The 18,932-nt window shown below is 53.2% G+C and overlaps 1 protein-coding gene across 1 annotated transcript in view; it reads left to right on the forward strand.

The window, feature by feature from the left end:
• Window positions 1-468: 468 nt before the first annotated feature.
• The window catches only part of Trim62 (tripartite motif-containing 62), a 28,688-nt gene continuing 10,224 nt past the window's right edge, over window positions 469-18,932 (forward strand). The window contains 3 exon segments of the mRNA NM_001427672.1: window positions 469-1,489; window positions 15,108-15,203; window positions 18,353-18,609. Of these exon segments, the coding sequence (NP_001414601.1) occupies window positions 1,082-1,489; window positions 15,108-15,203; window positions 18,353-18,609 (761 nt within the window). The 5' untranslated portion in view covers window positions 469-1,081.

Here is an 18,932-nt window from a genome sequence, read left to right on the forward strand (position 1 = left end):
GAAGCTTTTCTCCTTAGAAAGCGAAGAGGAAACAGAACCTGAAGGTTTAGGAGTGCGGCTTCGAATTTAGCCTAAGCCAACAGTAGGGCACGTCTCTAATTTTATCACTACAATCCAGGCAGACCTTACATTCTATGCAGACTACACAGCATCGTCTTGTCTTAGTACACAGCTATTATTTCCCTTAGTTCTTCAAATTGATCATCCAGAGAGAGGCTTCTTACTTAGGCGCCGTCCTCTCACTTTTTCTGCATTAGCTGTCCTCTCGCCCCCTGCCGCCAGGACCCTAAGCAACCCTGACAGCTGTGCAGATCCAGAAGAAACAGCTGTTTTTCACGTCCCTGGGGGTCAGGAGCACAGCGGCGACGAGGCGGGGTCTGGAGGCCCCTCCCCTCCCCCCGCCCGCCGCGGGGGCGGAGCGGCTTGGGTCCCGCCCGCGGGGGCGGAGAGGGAGCCGGGGCGCCGGGCAGTTCGGCTCGGCTGGTTCCGGGTTGAGAGGCTGTGCTGGACCGAAGCGGTGGCCTCTGAGCTGGTGCGGGTAAGGGGCCGCGCGGGGCCGGGATCTGCGGCCAGGGTCGGGCAGCTGAGCGGGCCAGCACCCCTCCTCTGCTCTGCCGGGCAAAGCCGCGGTGCGGCTCGGTCTGGCTGCTCTGTCCCGCAGAAATCCCCATCCCCAGCTCGACCCCCTCCCAAAGCTGTCCGGGTCCCGGGATTCCAGCCCCACAGTGGCCTCCGCCCCTCTTCGGGATCTCCTCCTCGCAGCATCTATCCCTTGGGACTGTCTGGTCCTCTAGATCCTCCTCGCCTGGAGCCCCTTCCTTGGGACGCCCTCGGCCTCTCTCCTCCAGCGCTCATCGCTGGTGGCCACCTAGGACCTCGAAACCGAGCTCCGGTGCTCGCATCCCGGGTGGCACCCACTCGGCACCGAACCCTCGCGCCTCCGGCGTCTCAGATAGCTCCCCTCGCGCTCCCCGGTGCCTGTCGCCCGTGCCCCCGTGGGCCTGGCCCCCGGGTACCGCCCCCAATCGCGCCGCGCCGGCCGCCGGCCTCCCGGGCTCCGCTCCGCACCGCCCCCGGCGCCATGGCGTGCAGCCTCAAGGACGAGCTGCTGTGCTCCATCTGCCTGAGCATCTACCAGGACCCGGTGAGCCTGGGCTGCGAGCACTACTTCTGCCGCCGCTGCATCACCGAGCACTGGGTGCGGCAGGAGGCTCAGGGCGCCCGCGATTGCCCGGAGTGCCGGCGCACGTTCGCCGAGCCCGCGCTCGCGCCCAGCCTCAAGCTGGCCAACATCGTGGAGCGCTACAGCGCCTTCCCGCTGGACGCCATCCTCAACGCGCGCCGAGCCGCGCGACCCTGCCAGGCTCACGACAAGGTCAAGCTCTTCTGCCTCACGGACCGCGCGCTCCTCTGCTTCTTCTGTGACGAGCCCGCGCTGCACGAGCAACACCAGGTCACTGGCATCGACGACGCCTTCGAGGAGCTGCAGGTGCGAGGCGGACAGGCGGGGGCGTAGGTGGGGTCAGGGTTCCAATAGGGGCAAGGGACGCAGGCAGACTTAAAGCTAAAGGGGCAGGGCTCGGGTGAGGGGCGGGGCAGGGGCGGGGCCCTTGGGCATCTCTGTGTCAAATGGACTTGAGAGAGATCTGGGTGGGAGACAGACAGGTCAAGGTGGGGTGGGCCAATGGAGAGAGGGAGCCACAGCTGGACCAGATGCTGGCTGAGGCTGAGGCAGAATGGGAGACATCAGCTCCTTCTGGTCTTCTGGGCAAGGACAGGACCACCATCACAACTAACCTGGGAGTCAGAGTGGGGTGTGTGGGAGAGGTAAGCTGCTCTAAATGGAACCACAGAATTCTGGCATGTTTGGGGCATTGTGGGAAGCGGTTTGCTGCTCCAGGTGTTCACAGAGATGTCGAGTAAGGGCAGGGCCTCGGTTGTACCGTGCAAGTGAGGGTTAAGCTTAAGACGTACAAATTGTTCAGATGGCAGGTTAGGGTGCCAAGATTAGATCGAGGTGTGTGAGGGTCTAAGGTTGGCATCAAGTTCAGTAATGACAAGAACTTTTTCCCGGATTTAAACAGGAAAAAGGGTAGGAGCCAATTGAGAGTGGAACCAGGAATTAAAGATTCGAGATTTGGGGTTGGGGATTTAGCTCAGTGGTAGAGCGCTTGCCTAGCAAGCGCAAGGCCCTGGGTTCAGTCCCCAGCTCCAAAAAAAAAAAAAAAAAAAAAAGATTCGAGATTTGGAGAATTAGAGTCAGAGGTGATTGGAGAAGGTGAAGACAGGTCTCTAGGCGTCCCTAACGCCTCTTGATGACCCCTCTTGTCTTCTATACAATCTTTGAGTACCCAACTAAACACAGCCTTTAATTGCAACTAGTCTCCCCAAAACCTTTCCATTGTTATTGACAAGAGGGAAAGACCCTCAGTGTCTTTAATACTCCAAGGCCCCACTCAAACATTTTCCCTTAAAAGTCTTCCTCAAGCTCCATTGGCACGTGCGTGTGTGTTTTATAGAAAGAAATGTATATATAGAGAGAAATATAGGTAGATGCACATGCTGAGAACTACATTTTCCTGGATGTCTTCTATCAAAAAGATAGTATTGGTATCAATAATCAATTATTTTATTGTCTGTGTGCAAGCATCTTGCCCACCTGTGTGTGTATACACCATGTGCGTGTATGGTACCCAAGAGGCCAGAAGAAGGTGTCAGATCCGTGGGGCTGGAGTTACACATGGTTGTGAGTCACCAGCGTGGGTGCCGGGAACCAAACCCAGGTCCTCTGCAGGATCGAGCGCTCTCAGTTGCCGAGGATACACCTGTGGCAGCCCCGGACGTCAGACTCTTTTTGAGTGTGGGAAGCATTCCAGGATCAACTTGATTTGGAGAATACAGTGTATCTTCCATATTCTCCCCATTAGAGAATTCTCAGTTACACGTTCTCCCTTGGAGAAAGCTTGATGGAAAGACACCCACTGAAGTCTATTGAACGATTCTCAAGTTTCTTTGAATCCTTTTCTCAAGCTGACCTATTTCAACCCAGCTGTTCTCTTCCCGGGGTTTGGGATCCCCCTGGTAGAGAAGCCCTCGAGGCAGCACTAGCTCTTTCCTTGGCATTGTTATTACTCCCGAACCTGGCTCAGGCTCAGCCCACAGGTCCTATCAGTAAAATGAATGAATGAATGAATGAATGAATGAATGAATGAATGAATGAACGCGCTTGGTCTAAGTTCACCTCAACTGAAGGATTCAGAAGTGGAAGTTTTTATCTTTTAAAAGAAATGGAACTAGAGTCGCTAGCCTGTGAGTCCTCCATCCCTCAAGAGACTTAATCAGGAATTTAAATACCTACTATCTTCCTGCCTGGGCGTTGATGAGGCTGACCCAGAAAGAACTATTTGAAGTGTCAGCTAGGGTGGGAGCATCAGCAGCTCACGTCCCAGTCCTTGCTTCTCCTGAGATCTCTGGAGAACTTGTGTGCCCTGCTGGCGAGCTCCCCCTCTCTCACCTGAGGAAGAGACTTGCCATGATGCCCCCTTTAAACTACAGCAGATGCTGGCAGAGAAACTTGCCTCCCCTTGGGGAGGCTTTGTTGAAAGGTGGGGTTCAGGCCACGTTCCACCCCCACCTGCCTCTCCTGCCTCCTGGGAAACCGGAGTCATTAGCTGCTGGGAATGGGACAGAATGGGACAAGCTCCGTCCTCAAGGTCTGCTCCCCCCAGCAGCTAGTGGTTGCTGGAGCCTGTGCCGGGCCCCTATCCTGGGGAATGACAGTGAAGCTGGGAAAGCCTTGGAGATCATCTGGTGCAGAGCTCACTTGACAGATGGAGAACTGGTGGGGGAGGGGACTTGCCCAAGGCCTTGAAGGCAGAGGAGGCCAGGCTCACACACAACTGGGGACTCCAGGCCCCCAACCCAGAATTAGGCCTGCTGCTTTTACCTTTATTCTAAGGCTTGAGGCTACGGAGTGCAAAGATTAGTAGCTTTGTCCTTATCAGCAGGCTGCTCCACCCTGGCCCTGCCATCTGCTGGCTGTGTGACCTTAGGAAAGTGACTTGCTACCTCTGAGCTTCTGGCCCCTTGACCTGCTGTGCAGAACTGCTCTGTGCCCTAGATGCTGGAGGGCAGTGGGTATGTGCCCTGCCTGGTGTGCTGCCTGAGTTCAGTCAAGTCACCTCAGTTGTCTGAGTCTCCCTGTGTCACGTTACGCCCCCAGGAAAGGTGATGTAAGGGTTAATAGTTTCTGATCCAAAGCGCCTAGAACGGTGGCTGGCAACCGTAACTCTTAGACATCTGTGTTTATTCTAGTGACTGTGTTTACATAGAAAGTGGGACAATATGACATAAAAAGCCAAGTACCCCTCATCCTACCTGTGGCTAAGCATGACTAGAATTACTGTGTAGTTGTGTAGAAACCTCGTGTGTGTGTGTGTGTGTGTGTGTGTGTGTGTGTGTCTGTGTGTCTGTGTGTCTGTGTGTGTCTGTGTGTGTCTGTGTCTGTGTGTGTCTGTGTGTGTCTGTGTGTGTGTGCACACGTGCATGCATGCCCCCCCCCAAACTACTGCTGAGCACCTGGACCACAGAGCAAAGAGAAGGGAGGAGCCCATCTCCAAAGAGTTTGGGGTTCCCGAGCCAAGGGCTGCCCCAGCTGTCCTCGCATAATCTTCACAGCACCTGCTGTGGGGATGTCGAGATTTATTCTCTTGTAAATGGAGGCAGACACACAAAACTAAGTGGTAGTGAGTGTCAGGGTCAGGACTTGGGATCAGTCCAACTTGGGCCACAGACAGCCTCTCTGGTGCCCCTGAAGGCCATTCCCTGGCCTCCCCTTTATCATCCAGAATTGTCTCCTACCCGTCCCGCCTGGTTTTTTTTTTTTTTGTGTCAAGAGCACTTAGCCCAGCCAGACTAGGGGCAGTGTCTGTTGGTTCCAGCTGACGCAGCCGCAGGGGCAGGTGGCTGGGTGTCACTCTGACCAAGCAGAGCATCCGGCTCCCTAGCCATCTCAAGTTCCTGACCCCCAGAGAGAGGATCCGATTCATCCGAGCCTCCCTTTCAAGGCCTCATGTGATCACTGGAGCTTTTCCTAAGGCGAGCCTCAGTGCCAGCAAAGGCATCAGGGCTGGGCCTTGGATGGGAGCCTGACAGGCTGGGCACAGGGATGAGAGCCCTGGAGTCAGCCCCAGGAGGGAAGAGTAGGGTTGGGGACGGTAGGGCTCAAATCTTGGCTCCGACTTTTCCTGCAGGGTGAAAGGCATGGGCTTTTCTGAGCCCTCTTCTGGTCGGTCAGACAGACGGATGGATGTCTCTGTCCTGGGGAAATGGCACTCTGCAGTCTTGTTTCTTTAGGGGTTCTGTGCACGTAGCAGCCTGTAAGAGTGTGAGTGAGACTGGCGTCTGCACTGCATACGTCTCCTCGAAGGCATCTGAGCAGCCGGGAATGCCTCACCCAGAGGCACAGAGCACAGGTCACAGTGGAGGAGAGAGCTGGGAGGCCGGTGTTGAAGTTGAGGGCCCAAAAATGTCATTTTCTGGAACAGAGCAATCTGATGACAAGGCCAACGGTGACAAATTGCCACCTCTGAGTAGCAGAGTGAATTGCCTGGTACTGTGTGATGGGCACAGTCCCTTGAGACAGCCTTTCCAGTCCCTACATCCTGAGAGGGTTAAGGAACAGCTGCACGATTCAGACACTCCCTGAGGCCGGGAGCCTGGGAACTTGCCTGAGTCCTTCCTACAAACAGGGAAGAGCCCGAGGCGCCAGCCGCTTCGTCATCGTCATTGGACCTCACCATTTTGCCTCCAGAAGCAACCAAAAGCATTAGAGCTTCAGACACTCTCCGGACCGCTCTCCCCACTTTATATAGGAAACCAGGTTCGGCAGAGCTCTGTACCCAGTCAGTCCAAGTCATAGCCTGGCTGACCACCTCACCCTGAGCTCTGCCAGACGCAGGGTGGGCATGGAGGATTTGGAGGTGGGATCAAACTTGGATTCAAGGTTGACTTTAATGTTTTGTCCTGGCCTCGTACCTATGTCCCTGTTGAAGGTTGGTCCTGTGTTGAACTCAGGACATAACTCTTCAATCCTGACCCTACCTGGGAGTAAGGCCACCCTCGTGGATAGGCAGCTGTTTCCAAGGTCTACCCAACTTGCTAAAGTAATCCAGGCCAGGACAAGAGAGGGCGTGAGCAGAGGAAAGGAACAAATACACAGCCACTACACGGGACCTGGCGCACTGTGAAGGGACCAGACATTCATACATTCTCTCTCTCTCTCTCTCTCTCTCTCTCTCTCTCTCTCTCTCTCTCTCTCTCCTTTTCTCCTTTTCTTCTCTCTCTCTCTCTCTCTTTTTTTTTTTTTTTTGGTTCTTTTTTCGGAGCTGGGGACCAAACCCAGGGCCTTGCGCTTCCTAGGCAAGCGCTCTACCACTGAGCTAAATCCCCAACCCCTTCTTCTCTCTTAATACAGCCACTAACCCATTTTACAAATGAGGAAAGTGAGGCACAGAATCTGTTCTTAGGTGACTTGTAAGTCAATTGGACCTTGAATTCGGGTCGTGAATATGACCAGGGGCACAGATGTCTGGGCACACATTCAGATGAGCAGTTGTTGGGGACGGGCATAAAGACGGGAAAGCGGCCTGACTTGCTTAAGATGGGCCCTGGGTATGGATGTGGCAGGAGGGTGTACAGGCTTCAGGGATTAGACATTGATCCTGAAGGTGCCGAGGAACCAGGGACAGGTGTGAGCAAACCAGTGTGGCCTGTCAATTACATACCTGGAGCCCTGTGTGTGGCCATCTGTGGGAGGCCCCAGCACGGGGAAGCAGCTGTATTGCCAGGGACTGTGAGGGCTTGGATTCAAAAACAGCCGTGCCAGGGGAGCACTCATGTCTGCCAGGAGCACCTGGAGCACCCAGGTGAGGGACTGGAAAGAAGGCAGAGGGAAGGAAACAAGTCCACCCCGGGTAGGAAAAGGAGCAAGCAGTGCCAGGATTCTGGAGGTTAGAATCCATGGCCATGAGAAGGATCCCTGAGGCTCAAGTCAAGATGGCGTCTGTAGCATCTTCCCCTGGGGTCAGGAAGAGAGACAACCTCGTAGCAGGGGTGTCTGGGCCTCCATAATCACTGCCTCTGTACTGATCCTTCTGAATCAATGGAGAGCCCTAGGGCCTTACAGCTGGTAGAACTGTACAGCCGTGTGCACATGTGGTCCTATAAGGTGCACATGTGGTCCTATAAGGTGCCCCTGCATTCACTCTCCTGCCATGACCCAGCTCTGACGGGCCCTGAGGAGTCTAACTTCCCACAACTGACACCCAAGGCCTCCACTCCAGCCCAGCTAGCCTGAGCCAGCCTTTCCAGTTTCTGACTCTACCCACTTGTCACCTGCCTGACTCCGGCCACTTCCTGCCTGACCAGTCCTTACCACTTAAGAGTGTCCAGAGGAGCCCTGTCACCTGCCTTCTGTGCCCTTCCATCAGAAATGAAGTCAGACCCCAGTGTTCTCTGCGTTCCAAGGTCCTGTTTCTCTCTGTCTTGGGGTGGCTTTTCTCATGACTTTTCCTGTGATTCTGGACAGAGAGGGCAATGGCAAACCAGAGAAATGACTGCGCCCAGGTCCAGCTTGGTGAACCAGCCAGTCTACTAGGGTTCCTTACAGGAGAATGTGTGAGAGGTTGCTTATACAGACATGGGTGGCTCTGGGGAGCCACGTCATGGAAAAGCCCATGCTAGCATAGGTGACAGACCACACAAATGGTGTGTGGCTCTCCCCGTTCAGTTAGCCTCTTACCTCCTGTATACTCTCAAGGCTGGCCGGGTTAATCCAGCAGGGGAAGCAGGAGGTACTGGATAGCCAGAATTCCCAGTGAGCCTCTGTTGAGCCCTCTCCCTCCTGCTTCTGCGAGGGAACGCTAGCCTCCCAAACTTGAGCGTGCAGTCACAGCCACTCTGCTTTGGAGACAATGGCGGCCATGTCATGCCTGGTGGACAGGGCTCCACAGCCTTGACAGTAGCACCTGAGATCGAGCTCACCCTGAGCAGCGTGTCACGTCAGGAACCTCGCTGTTTGATGTCCCGGCACCTCTCTGAGACCTATGCTGTTACACACTCACTTTACAGGTTAGAGACCCAAAATGAGGGAAGGTGCTACCAACATGGCCAAGTGGTGACAGCTGCACTGGATTCCAGGCAGACCCCATGTGAACCCTGATCCCCCAGCACCCACCCATCTGAGGTTTTGCCTCTATAACTAGCTGCAGACTATTGGAAGTTTAGGGACTATGTCTCTCTGATTGGGATGGCCACACAAACCTGATACCCAGAGGGTGCTGGTAATTTGTTGCTGTTGAAAAAGGGATCAGAGAGCTCATGGGGTCTTAAACATGGTTTTTAGAATCACCCAAGACCTTGTCTCGATCTTCGCGACCCCTCGGGGTAGCTATGCTCACAGTGTTTTTCCTCTGTGGCTGTTCTGTCACCTAGGAGTTTATTGACAGTTTCCTGTTTGCTAACTGGCCTCTCAACTAGGAGTACTTGTTTTCTGGCTTACTCTCCCCTGGCAAGCTGTGTGGCCATGGGCCAGTCAGTCTTTCCCTTAGATTTGTTTCCCATCCTGGCAGTGGCAGGGGTTGGAGCAGATGGTCCCTCCCACCCCTTCCTGCTTCTGCCACCTCAGGAAGCAGGGAGGGGCTGCCTGGACACACTGTGGAACAAGAACATGAAGTAGTGACAGGAGCCTCAGATGGGACACAGTGACAGCATCTCAGATACCCTGTAAGTGCCAGGTTATGTGCCCTGGAGGTCTAAATACATCATACCATTATTACCTCCCTTCACGTTCCCCACCATAGGACCTAGGATTTACCCCTATTTTGCAGATGAAGGCCCTGAGGCTCAGAGAGGTTAGATGACATCATGGGGACACAAAAGCTAGCAGGTGACTGAGCCAACTTTCTCACCCAAATCTCTCTGGTCCTGGGCTGGAAAAGACGCAGAAGTGGGAAGTGAAACACAGCTCCCTTCTGTACCCTGCACCCACCCTGTGGGCTCCAGGGTTTGGGTTTCCTGGACTAGCTGTTTCCAGGGCTGTATATTGGGCCCAGCACTGCCTGCCTGGGACCTTCTAGGCTGCTCTGTCTTTCTAACCCCTGTCAGTGTCATAGCTGGCTCCTCCCATCCTAGCATCAGGGAGCCCAGACCCTTCCAAGGTCCAGGTCTTTGGGCAGGTTCCCCTTGCAAAAGTCAGAAGCCGGCCCTGTCCTGGGTACTACGGGTGAGAACAGCTCCAGGACATGGTCCCTGCCCTCAAGAGCCCAAGATCTAGTAAGGGAGACTGATGGGTAACCTTACCGTAGGAATACAGCGTGTTGAGCTTGGGGATCGGGTTCAGTTAATGGGATGCTCGCCTAGTGTGCTTGAAGCTCTGGGTTCGATTCCCAGCACCACATAGGCTGGGTGTGGGGTTGAACACCTTCAGGAGGATTAGAAGTCCAAGGTTATTCTTCTTCACTCCAGGCTGATTTGATTTCCAGGCTAACCTGGGCTATCTGAGACCGTATCTCAAAGGGGGAAAATGTATTTGCCACAACAGCGCAAGGCTGGGCCCTACACAGAGGAATGTCCCACAGCAGGGGAGAGTTGGGGAGCTGGGCTCTCAGGACAGGTGACCTCTGAGTCATATGAGTACCCTGAACGGAGGCCACATTGAGCAAGGGCCGGGAGGCAAGCGCTGCACAATGCTTAATGCTGTCCAATAGAACTTTCTGGAACGCTGGAGAGTTCTGCATCTGTGCTGCCTAATGGTAGAGCTGACAGTCCAAAGTGGGTATTGAGTCCTTGAGATGAGACGAGACCAGTACAGGCAAGAAACTGAATTTTCCACTTCATTTCATTTTGACCCATTGCAAAGTAAATAGCCACTCGGAGCTGATGACTGTCACGATGAACAACACTGGTACGGACAGAGAGGGCTAGAAGGTGGGGGTGGTGTGGAAGGCCTTGAATGCTGCCCCAAGGCCTTGTGCTCTTCTTTCCAGACTCTCAAGAAACCCTGGGGGTTGGGAGAAACCTTTTGATATCCATTGAAGATGCTGGGGGGGGGGTGGGGCACAGGGCACGGATGACCTGGCCTGGCCCTGAGGCTGGAGCTTTCGAAAGAAGGATGAAGGACAAACTAAGAGTGGGTGTGGAGACAGGACCAGGCTCCACAACTTGAGAGCCGACTGGTCAGGTTCAGAGATGAGTCCCAAGGTTCTAGCCACGTTGGCACCTGTGGGTCCTCTTCACCAGATAGAACTACCCGTTCTCAGTAAGGAAGGGCAGGTGTGATGTCCCCAGCGCTATCTCTAAATCCATTGTGATGAGTTTATCCAGGTCTCACTCCCCAGTCCACCCAGCCCCACGTCTCTCTCTCCACCCTTGACAGTGCCATAGGCATCTTAGGAGGCCTTGCTGTGTTTGTGTAGAGAGGCGAAGAGTTTCCATCGTCTCCTAGATGGATATAGAAGGAAGAGAAAACCAGTTTTCCTCAGACCCTGGGTTCAAAATCAATGAGGAGTCCAGGATGTCCCCAGCAATGTGAGAAATGTGGTTTACCCAGGATGTTCCCAACAATGTAAGAAATGTGGTTTGCAGGGCCTTAGAGAACCCCTGGGAACCACCATGAGGGAGAATGTTGTACTAGCCATCTCTCCAAACAACTACCTCTTGATCAGATGAGTTCCCAAGTTAGATCGGATCCCGGCTGCCAGGGGCTGAAGGAGCCACTCTCGGCACTGTGGTGAAGTAGGTCTGCCTGTCGAGGAATGGGGGCCTGGGAGCCTTAGGAAAGACCCTCAGCTGCTGGTAGTGCTGGCTGAGGAGCTGAAATCCAGTGGGGGTGGGTGTCCCTCTCAGGAAAGCAAGCCTATCTGAGAGGACTTGAGGCTCTGGTGTGCCAGGGACACGGAGCTGGCTCCTGGTCGTCTCTGTCAATGCCCATCTAAGAATCTCACACTGGTGGCTTGAGATCCACTCTGAGGTAAGCATTGACACCATAGGAATTAGCTAGCAGTATTAGGGCTGCCTGCCTACCTTCTCTTCTCTTCTTTCCTTCTTCCCTTCCTTCTTCCTTTCCTTCTTTCCTTCCTTCCTTTCTTCTTCCTTCCTTCCTTCTGTTCTTCCCGTCCTTCCTTCTTTTCTTCTGCCCTCCCTCCCTTTTATCTTCCGACCCTGGGAACAGGTCTGATGGTGGTGTGCCTGCTCCCCCAGTCCTCAGACACAGACACTTCTTCCTTTAACCCTTCTTCCCACTTGTGCTGTTTGTCTCTACTGTTGTCTCACATTGCGATGGCCGCTAGAGTTCCCCCATTGTGTCTGCTGAAGCTCTCTATTCTCATAAAACATGCCGCCCCCCCTTTTGTTGGTTACCCCTGTTTCCATGACCACAACATCCAGAGTGGCCTGCCCATTGCACACTCTGTCACCTTTTCCAGAGTGTGGACCACGCTGGTCATCCCCTTGCTCTTTGCTTATTTTTCTGGTTTATTATCAGCCTTCCCCACTGGCCTGGAAGATCCCCCTGGGCAGAAACCACCTCTGTCTTGTTCTCTGTTGTATCTTCGGGGCCTCAGTGCGGCCCGTTTCATCGTAGCTGCTCAAGAAACACTTGATAAATGAGTGAGGGATAGTAAGCAGTCTGTTCTCCATCTCTCCTTCTCGTGTTATCACAGCCATCTCTTCCTGTAGAATGACTTGGACCAGTCATTCGTGAGCATCCCCTCTGCTCTGACAAGATGGATGAGTAAGAGAAAGAGAAGGATAGGATCCAGGTGGGCAGTGGTAGCGCACACCTTTAATCCCAGCACTCAGGAGGCAGAGGCAGGAGGATCTGAAGCTAGCCTGGTCTACAGAGCGAGTCTCGGGGTAGCCAGGACTACACAGGGTTCCTGTCTGGCACCCCCTGGCCTAAGCTGACTGAGGTCCCTAGGACTCGTTCATGGTCTTTTTTCATGGAAATTCACTCACCCAGCCTCTTCTCGGAACCCCAACAAGTACCAGATAGCCACCAGGTGCAGACCACTGAGGGAGTTAGAGCAGTAAACTGTGAAGTACCTGAAGGTCTAATATGGGGAAGGAGGACGGACAGATAGACAGAAGGACACTTCCCTATGATACTGAGGCTAGAGCCTCGGTAATGCAGACAGCTGGACTCTATTGAGGACCATCTATTGCCTCCCCAACTTATGTATTTGTCAAATAAACAACTACACTTGGCATGTGCTGGTACCACTCTGGACACTGAGGATACAGGGAAATAGAGCAGCAAAGTCACTGCACAGAATTACCACCCTCATAAAAGTCCCAGCCCAGTGAGTGAGGAAAGCAACACGCACGCGCCACTGGCTAGTCTGGTTCCTTCTGTCAAGAAAAGGTACAGCAGGGGTTGGGGATTTAGCTCAGTGGTAGAGCACTTGCCTAGCAAGCGCAAGGCCCTGGGTTCGGTCCCCAGCTCCGGAAAAAAAAAAAAAAAGAAAAGGTACAGCAAAGACACGCCCCCCCCAAGGCTGTGTAAGGGAGGTGCCTGTCTGTGGGGTGGTCAGACAGGATTCTAGGTGATTGGTGAAAGATACTAACCCTGAGAAGACAGTATGTGCAAAGTCCCGAGGCTAGTGTGTATGTTGTGTGTGTGTGTGTGTGTGTGTAAGAGTGCAATATGCTTGCCTAGCTTCCACACCTGCCCCCCATCCACCCCCACCCCAACCCTACCCCCTCCCTCACCCTGACCCCATCCCCATTCCCATCCCCACCACCAAAATAATGTCCCAAGTTTTGAGCCAGCTCTGGATGAAGGAGGGGCGCCATTTTTGGCTGGATGAGAGGGAGAGGGAGGATGGAGGAGACTGGGAGAGTCAGGTAGGGAGAGCGGCAGAATTGAAGTGAAACACCTCAGTGGTAACACCGAGTACAATGTTTTCTTCAATAAAAATTAATGCCAGAAAATCTATAAGGAACAAACTATCAGTATTTTAAGCAAGGCTACCACAAGTAAGCTAAATGGAACTCTACACAGGAAAAATCACAGCCCTGAGCCTGGTTGGGGGGGCAGTTGGGTCATGCATGTGTGTGTGTGTGTGTGTGTGTTTGTGTATGTGCGTGTGTGTTTGTGTGTGTGTGTTTGTGTGTGTGTGTTTCTGTGTGTATGTGTGTGTGTTTCTGTGTGTATGTGAGTGTGTTTCTGTGTGTGTTTCTGTGTGTATGTGTGTGTTTGTGTATGTGTGTGTTTGTGTGTATATATGTGTTTGTGTTTGTGTGTGTATATATGTGTATGTATATATGTGTTTGTGTTTGTGTGTGTATATATGTGTGTGTATGTGTGTGTGTTTGTGTGTATATATGTGTGTGTGTGTTTGTGTGTATGTGTGTGTGTTTGTGTGTGTATATATGTGTGTGTTTGTGTGTATGTGTATATATGTGTTTGTGTGTGTATGTGTGTGTGTTTGTGTGTGTATGTGTGTATGTGTGTGTGTTTGTGCGTGTGTGTTTCTGTGTGTGTTTCTGTGTGTATGTGTGTGTGTTTCTGTGTATATGTGTGTGTGTTTCTGTGTGTATGTGTGTGTTTGTGTATGTGTATGTGTGTGTTTTTGTGTGTGTGTTTGTGTGTGTATATATGTGCATGTGTGTGTATGTGTGTGTTTGTGTGTGTGCATTTCTGTGTGTATATGTATGTGTGTGTTTGTGTGTGTGTGTGTTTCTGTGTGTGTGTGTGTGTATTTATGTGTGTGCACCCGCACGCACACATGGAAGGCAGAGATCAACCTCACCTGTGCTCGGCAGCAATCCACTCTTTAAAAGAAAAGTTTATCTTTGTTATTCTTTTTAAAATTTATTTATTTTTATTGTATGTGTATGAATGTTTGCCAGCATGCTTGTCTGCGCATAACATGCACATGTGGTGGCCAGAGGCCAGAAGAGGATATCTCATCCCAGACCCTGAGGTTACAGACATGTGAGCCACGTTGCGGGTGCTGGAACCGAACCTGGTTCCTCTGCAAGAACCATAAGTGTTCTTCACAGCCGAGCCATCTCCCCAGCCACCAACCATGGTGTTATTTTGCTTTATTTTGAAACAAGACATCTCAATGGGAACTAGGGCTTGCCAACTAGGCTAGGCTGGCTGGCCAGCAAGCCCCAGGAGTCCCCTTGTCCCATTCCTAGTGCTGGAGTTACAAGCATGTGCTACCACAGGCAGCTTTGTACATCAGTGCTGGGCTTCAGACTCGGGACCTCGAGCTAGTGTGGCATGCACATCACTGACTGAGCCACCTCCCAGCCCCAGTCCTGTTTTCATTTCTATCGGCGACAACCTGCCTGTCTGGATTTGTACAGTGGATTGCCTTAGGTGTCATCACTGCAGAAATTATGAAACCTGGCTTTGAGCTTGTAGGCTCCAGCTCACCATGACAGTCCTGACTGGTACCTGCTGGCCGTGTGTTTGGGACCAGGTTCTTGACCTCTTTCCCTTTTTTCTACTTGAAAATGAGGGTAGCAATAGTGCTCTAGGAAGGCTCCCAGGACCTCCTACCAGCAGAAGGCTGAGAGCAGGGCCCAGCCAGGTGAGCAGAGACGGTAGGCAGTGAGTCTGTGTTGCTGCAGCCTGGGTTTCCATCAGAGCACCACACGGATGCCAGCCCGTGGCTAAGGGGCAGGCTGAGGGAATGTATGCAGTGTTTGGCATCAGGGGCACCAGAGAGTGAGGCCTGGTAACTCATGACTGTAACCCTAGCTACTTAAGAAAGTAAGACAGGAGGCTTGCTGCAAGCTTGAGGCCAACCTGGGCTACATAGTGAGTTCTGGGCCAGCTTGGTCTGCAGAATGAGACCCTACCTCAAAATAAGAAGAGGTCTAGGATATGGCTGAGAGGCAAGGTGCTCTCCCTTGGATTTTGAGAACAAACTGAACAAGATATGGTGGTAAACTATACGGGGAGATGGATATTGGGCTTGGGGGTCGAGGGCAGGATAGGCCCCAGCTGTCCACAGAGCTAGGCCCTCTATCATCGGGGACTGCCCTGGCTGGGTATGGCCTGCTCTCCCATGCAGGCCCTGTGTGTATTTCAGAGAGAACTGAAGGAGCAGCTTCAGGCCCTTCAGGACAGCGCGCGGGAGCACACAGAGGCGCTGCAGCTACTCAAGCGACAGCTGGCAGAAACCAAGGTGAGCCCGGCCCCGTGTGGGGGTGGGGCGGGCAGCGGAGAGGTAGGAGCTTTTGAGAAAGTGAATGAGACCCACCCCCAATGTCACAGAGCAGGTTGGTGCCAGAGTGGGGCCATTTCTCTTCAACTTTGACAGAGCTGTGGTGGGACCAGGGACCTTCTGAAGACTTCTGACTGTCTGAGGGCCTGAACACATCTGCTTGGTCCCTTTTGTTCTTCCTGTTCCTTCTCTCCTTTATTATTTCCTCCCTCAATGCCCAGAAGCCAACTGTGGCATGTCCCCTCCAAGCCATGACTGATGTCATCTCCCCTCTTGGACTCAAGCATAGAGAAAAGGACTCTTAAGCCAGGGGTCATGAGGCGCACCTATAACTCAGCACTAAGGATGCTACCTCAAGAGAATGCTGAGTCCCGGGTCAGCCTGGGCTACATGGCAAGACCTTATCTCAAGATGTTGAGGGAACCTGATTCTAACTCTGAGAAGTGGGAGGAAATTCTGTTCCGTGGTCTCTGGCTACAGTGATGGGAAAGAGCCTTTTATCCCTAACCCGAGAGGAGTTCTCACATCCAGTCCTAACACTGACCCCGTGACCTTGGGTAAAGCCTATTCCTGTCTGAACAGTAGGGACTCTGACCAGTTCAATCTAGAACATCAGGGCTGGAAGGAGAGCTTCCCATACAGGGGGACTCTGGGAAATGACTTTAGGATGACCCTGCTCTACAAGATGAAAGCCAGCGTCACTGGAGCAGAGCCTTGGGGTCACCTGGCCTGGAGAAGCCATTGGTAACCTCCATCTGCACATCAGCTGTAGTCACCAACCCACAGCGTGGTCTTGGGAGGGTCACGACAAACATTTCTTCAGGACATTCCAGAGGCCTCTGAGCAGGACCCCTCAGTGGGAGAGAGATGGGAAACAGCTACAAGGTTGTGACCTCAGTGTTTCTCCTCTTAGTTTCTCTGTCCAACGACTCCGCACTGCTCCCATGAGGAGAGACAGATGGGAACCTGTCTGAATGGGCCTGTTCTCCCCTCCGGCTGCACTCCCCTTGTTCACCCCTCTTCTCCCCCCACATTCCTTCTCCTCCACTGACCTCCTGCCCACCTTTCCTGTCCATCTGTGTGCTGCTGGGGGCCCCACCCCCTTCGCTTTCCCCAGCCTGGCTTCCTGTCTGGACTGGGTGTATTTATATAAGAAATGCTGATGGAGGTTTTGAGGCCATATTTCACCTGGTGTCTGACTGGCTTCGCTGCCGCGCCTGCCTGCCCTCCAATGGCCTCGCCTTGGGGGCCTGTCTGCTCTCCCTCCTCCAACCGTGTTTTCCTTGGTAGGCTCTGAGATGACATGTTCTTGGCAGTGTTTCTGAAATGGCCACAGCTGCACCAGACCCAGTGTGTGTCTGGGAATGTGGTAAACTGGACTGCCCTCCCCACCAAGGAACTGGATGACAACCTAAGTTCAATCCCTGGGACCCCCCAAGATGAAAGGAGTCATGAGAGCTAGACTCCTCAGACCTAGCACAGTGCCTGACCTACAGTAACTAGTTATTGAGCAAGTTGAATGAGAAAGTAACAGCAATAATAAAACACCTTTGGAAGTAGGAAAGTGTAATCCCAATTTTATCACTGAGGAAATTTCAGCTGGGAGAGACTGACAGACAGACCTGAGCCCCCAGCTCCTCCCCGAAGCTTGTTTTAGTGACAAAATGTATGACGTTGTAAGGAGTTTGGAAGACCCAATAGGGTTGTGTACAGAACTCCTGGGCTGACACTCTGATATGCCACACTTCCTGATCCCCTCTCTCTGCCTCCCATCCGCTTTCTCCATTCGTGTTCTCTAGTCCTGGATTCATAACGTTAGAAAGGAGTCATAGTCTGCCCCCAGCTTTGTGATGCAATCTTAAGCAAGTCCCTCCATCCAGTCCCCTCCATCCCTGTCCCCTCCACCACACAAACTGCTCCTGACCTTCAGTATGAATCAGGCCTGGGGATGCTCACAGGGACATGAGCAGGATGCTCGCAGGGAACATGACCTTCCTACCTAGGAAGGGCTTGTGCAAATGTTAAAGGGACACTGTGGGGGAGACAGAGCCTGCCTAACATCTGCAAAAGTGAAACAAAAGTTTCTCTGGAGGAGCTCTCCCCAACTGCTGAGGCACGGACACAGAAATGGAGACTAACCGAGACCAGCAGCAGCCATTGGGTGAACGGTGCTGCAAAGCAGGTTAGCAGGAACCAGACAGGGTAGCCCTGAAACTTGGAGGCCCTGGAAGACTGCTCTGGAGGATAGGGGGAGGTGGGTGGAGCCCATCCTCCCAGAAGCGGCAGCCTCATCCTCTCTGGGTGAGAGACTCCAGGCCTCCGGCAGTCTGTGCCTCCATCCCCAGCTTCTCAGTCCACTCCTTCTTTGTCTTCCTGGCGTGTTGGGTGGGCATGCGCAGGGAGTCTGGCCCACTGCCAGCTGCTCTTCCTGCAGGCCAGCAACTACCACAGGAGAGAACAGGCCCTAATTGAGCCTTTGTGGAGCCTCCCACAGAGCCCCAGGCACTGAGCACAGTGGGGTCTCTGACTCTATGAACTGCCAGCCAGAGGCTCACAAAGTGAAATTGCAGAGGCAGGCCCCACATTGTGGCTACATCCTGTGTAGCCTGTGTGAATGTCAGTGTTCCTCTGGCTGCCCCCTCTGCCTGCCTGCTCCCACCTCCCCATCCCCAACCAACACTCCTCCCAACCCAAGAGCCCAATCAGAAGCTATCTCTCCATGCAGATGCCTGTTAGAAACCACCATCTTGTTAGCTTTCCTTCTGCCCAGGGTCCATGTGATAAACGTGCCCCTGCAATATGGCTTTTGTAACCCCTCTTGCAGATAGGGAAACGAGGTAACACCGAGCTCAGGTAGTTGAGCCCACTACAGCTAGAGACCCAGTCACTCCCTCATCTCCTCTTGGGCCTAAGGGAAGGGAGTGTCTCTAGGTGTGTGCAGGTCCCATCTCATTCCCTTACTCTATGTGCCATTTCCTACCCAGCAAGCCCCCCCCTTCCCCATCTTTGTGTTCCGGCTTCCCCCTCCCATTGGCAACTGAACACAGTAAGATTCACACTGGGTGCCACCTAGACTTTCCCTGACAGTTGCTCCCCACCCCGCCCCACAGTCTTCTACCAAGAGCCTGCGGACCACCATTGGGGAGGCCTTTGAGCGGCTGCACCGGCTACTGCGAGAGCGGCAGAAGGCCATGCTGGAGGAGCTGGAGGCTGACACCGCCCGCACGCTGACCGATATTGAACAGAAGGTCCAGCGTTACAGCCAGCAACTGCGAAAGGTGCAAGAGGGGGCCCAGATCCTGCAGGAGCGGCTGGCTGAGACCGACCGGCACACCTTCCTTGCTGGAGTGGCCTCCCTGTCTGAGAGGTAAGTGCCGCCTGCCTGCAGGCTTCCCCAGTGCCTCTCCCAACCCAACCAAGGCAGTGAGGGGGGTTCAGGGAGCTGGGGCTGCCAGCAGATAATTCATTAATCACATCATGATCGTTTAAAGGAATCTGGTATAAATGTATTAGAGCTGAGGCTGAAGATCTTCCATATTATCCTGAGTATAATATATTCTGAGCTGGGCATGGTGACTGACACCTGTAATCACAACACTAGCAATGTTAAGGCAGGAGGTTTGTCCCAAGTTTGAGGCTAGCCTGGGCTATGTAGTGAGTTCCAGCCTGGGCTACATAGTGAAATCGTAT

The sequence above is a fragment of the Rattus norvegicus genome, chromosome 5 (assembly GCF_021556685.1).
Source record: "Rattus norvegicus strain SHRSP/BbbUtx chromosome 5, alternate assembly SHRSP_T2T, whole genome shotgun sequence".
Taxonomy (NCBI): domain Eukaryota; kingdom Metazoa; phylum Chordata; class Mammalia; order Rodentia; family Muridae; genus Rattus; species Rattus norvegicus.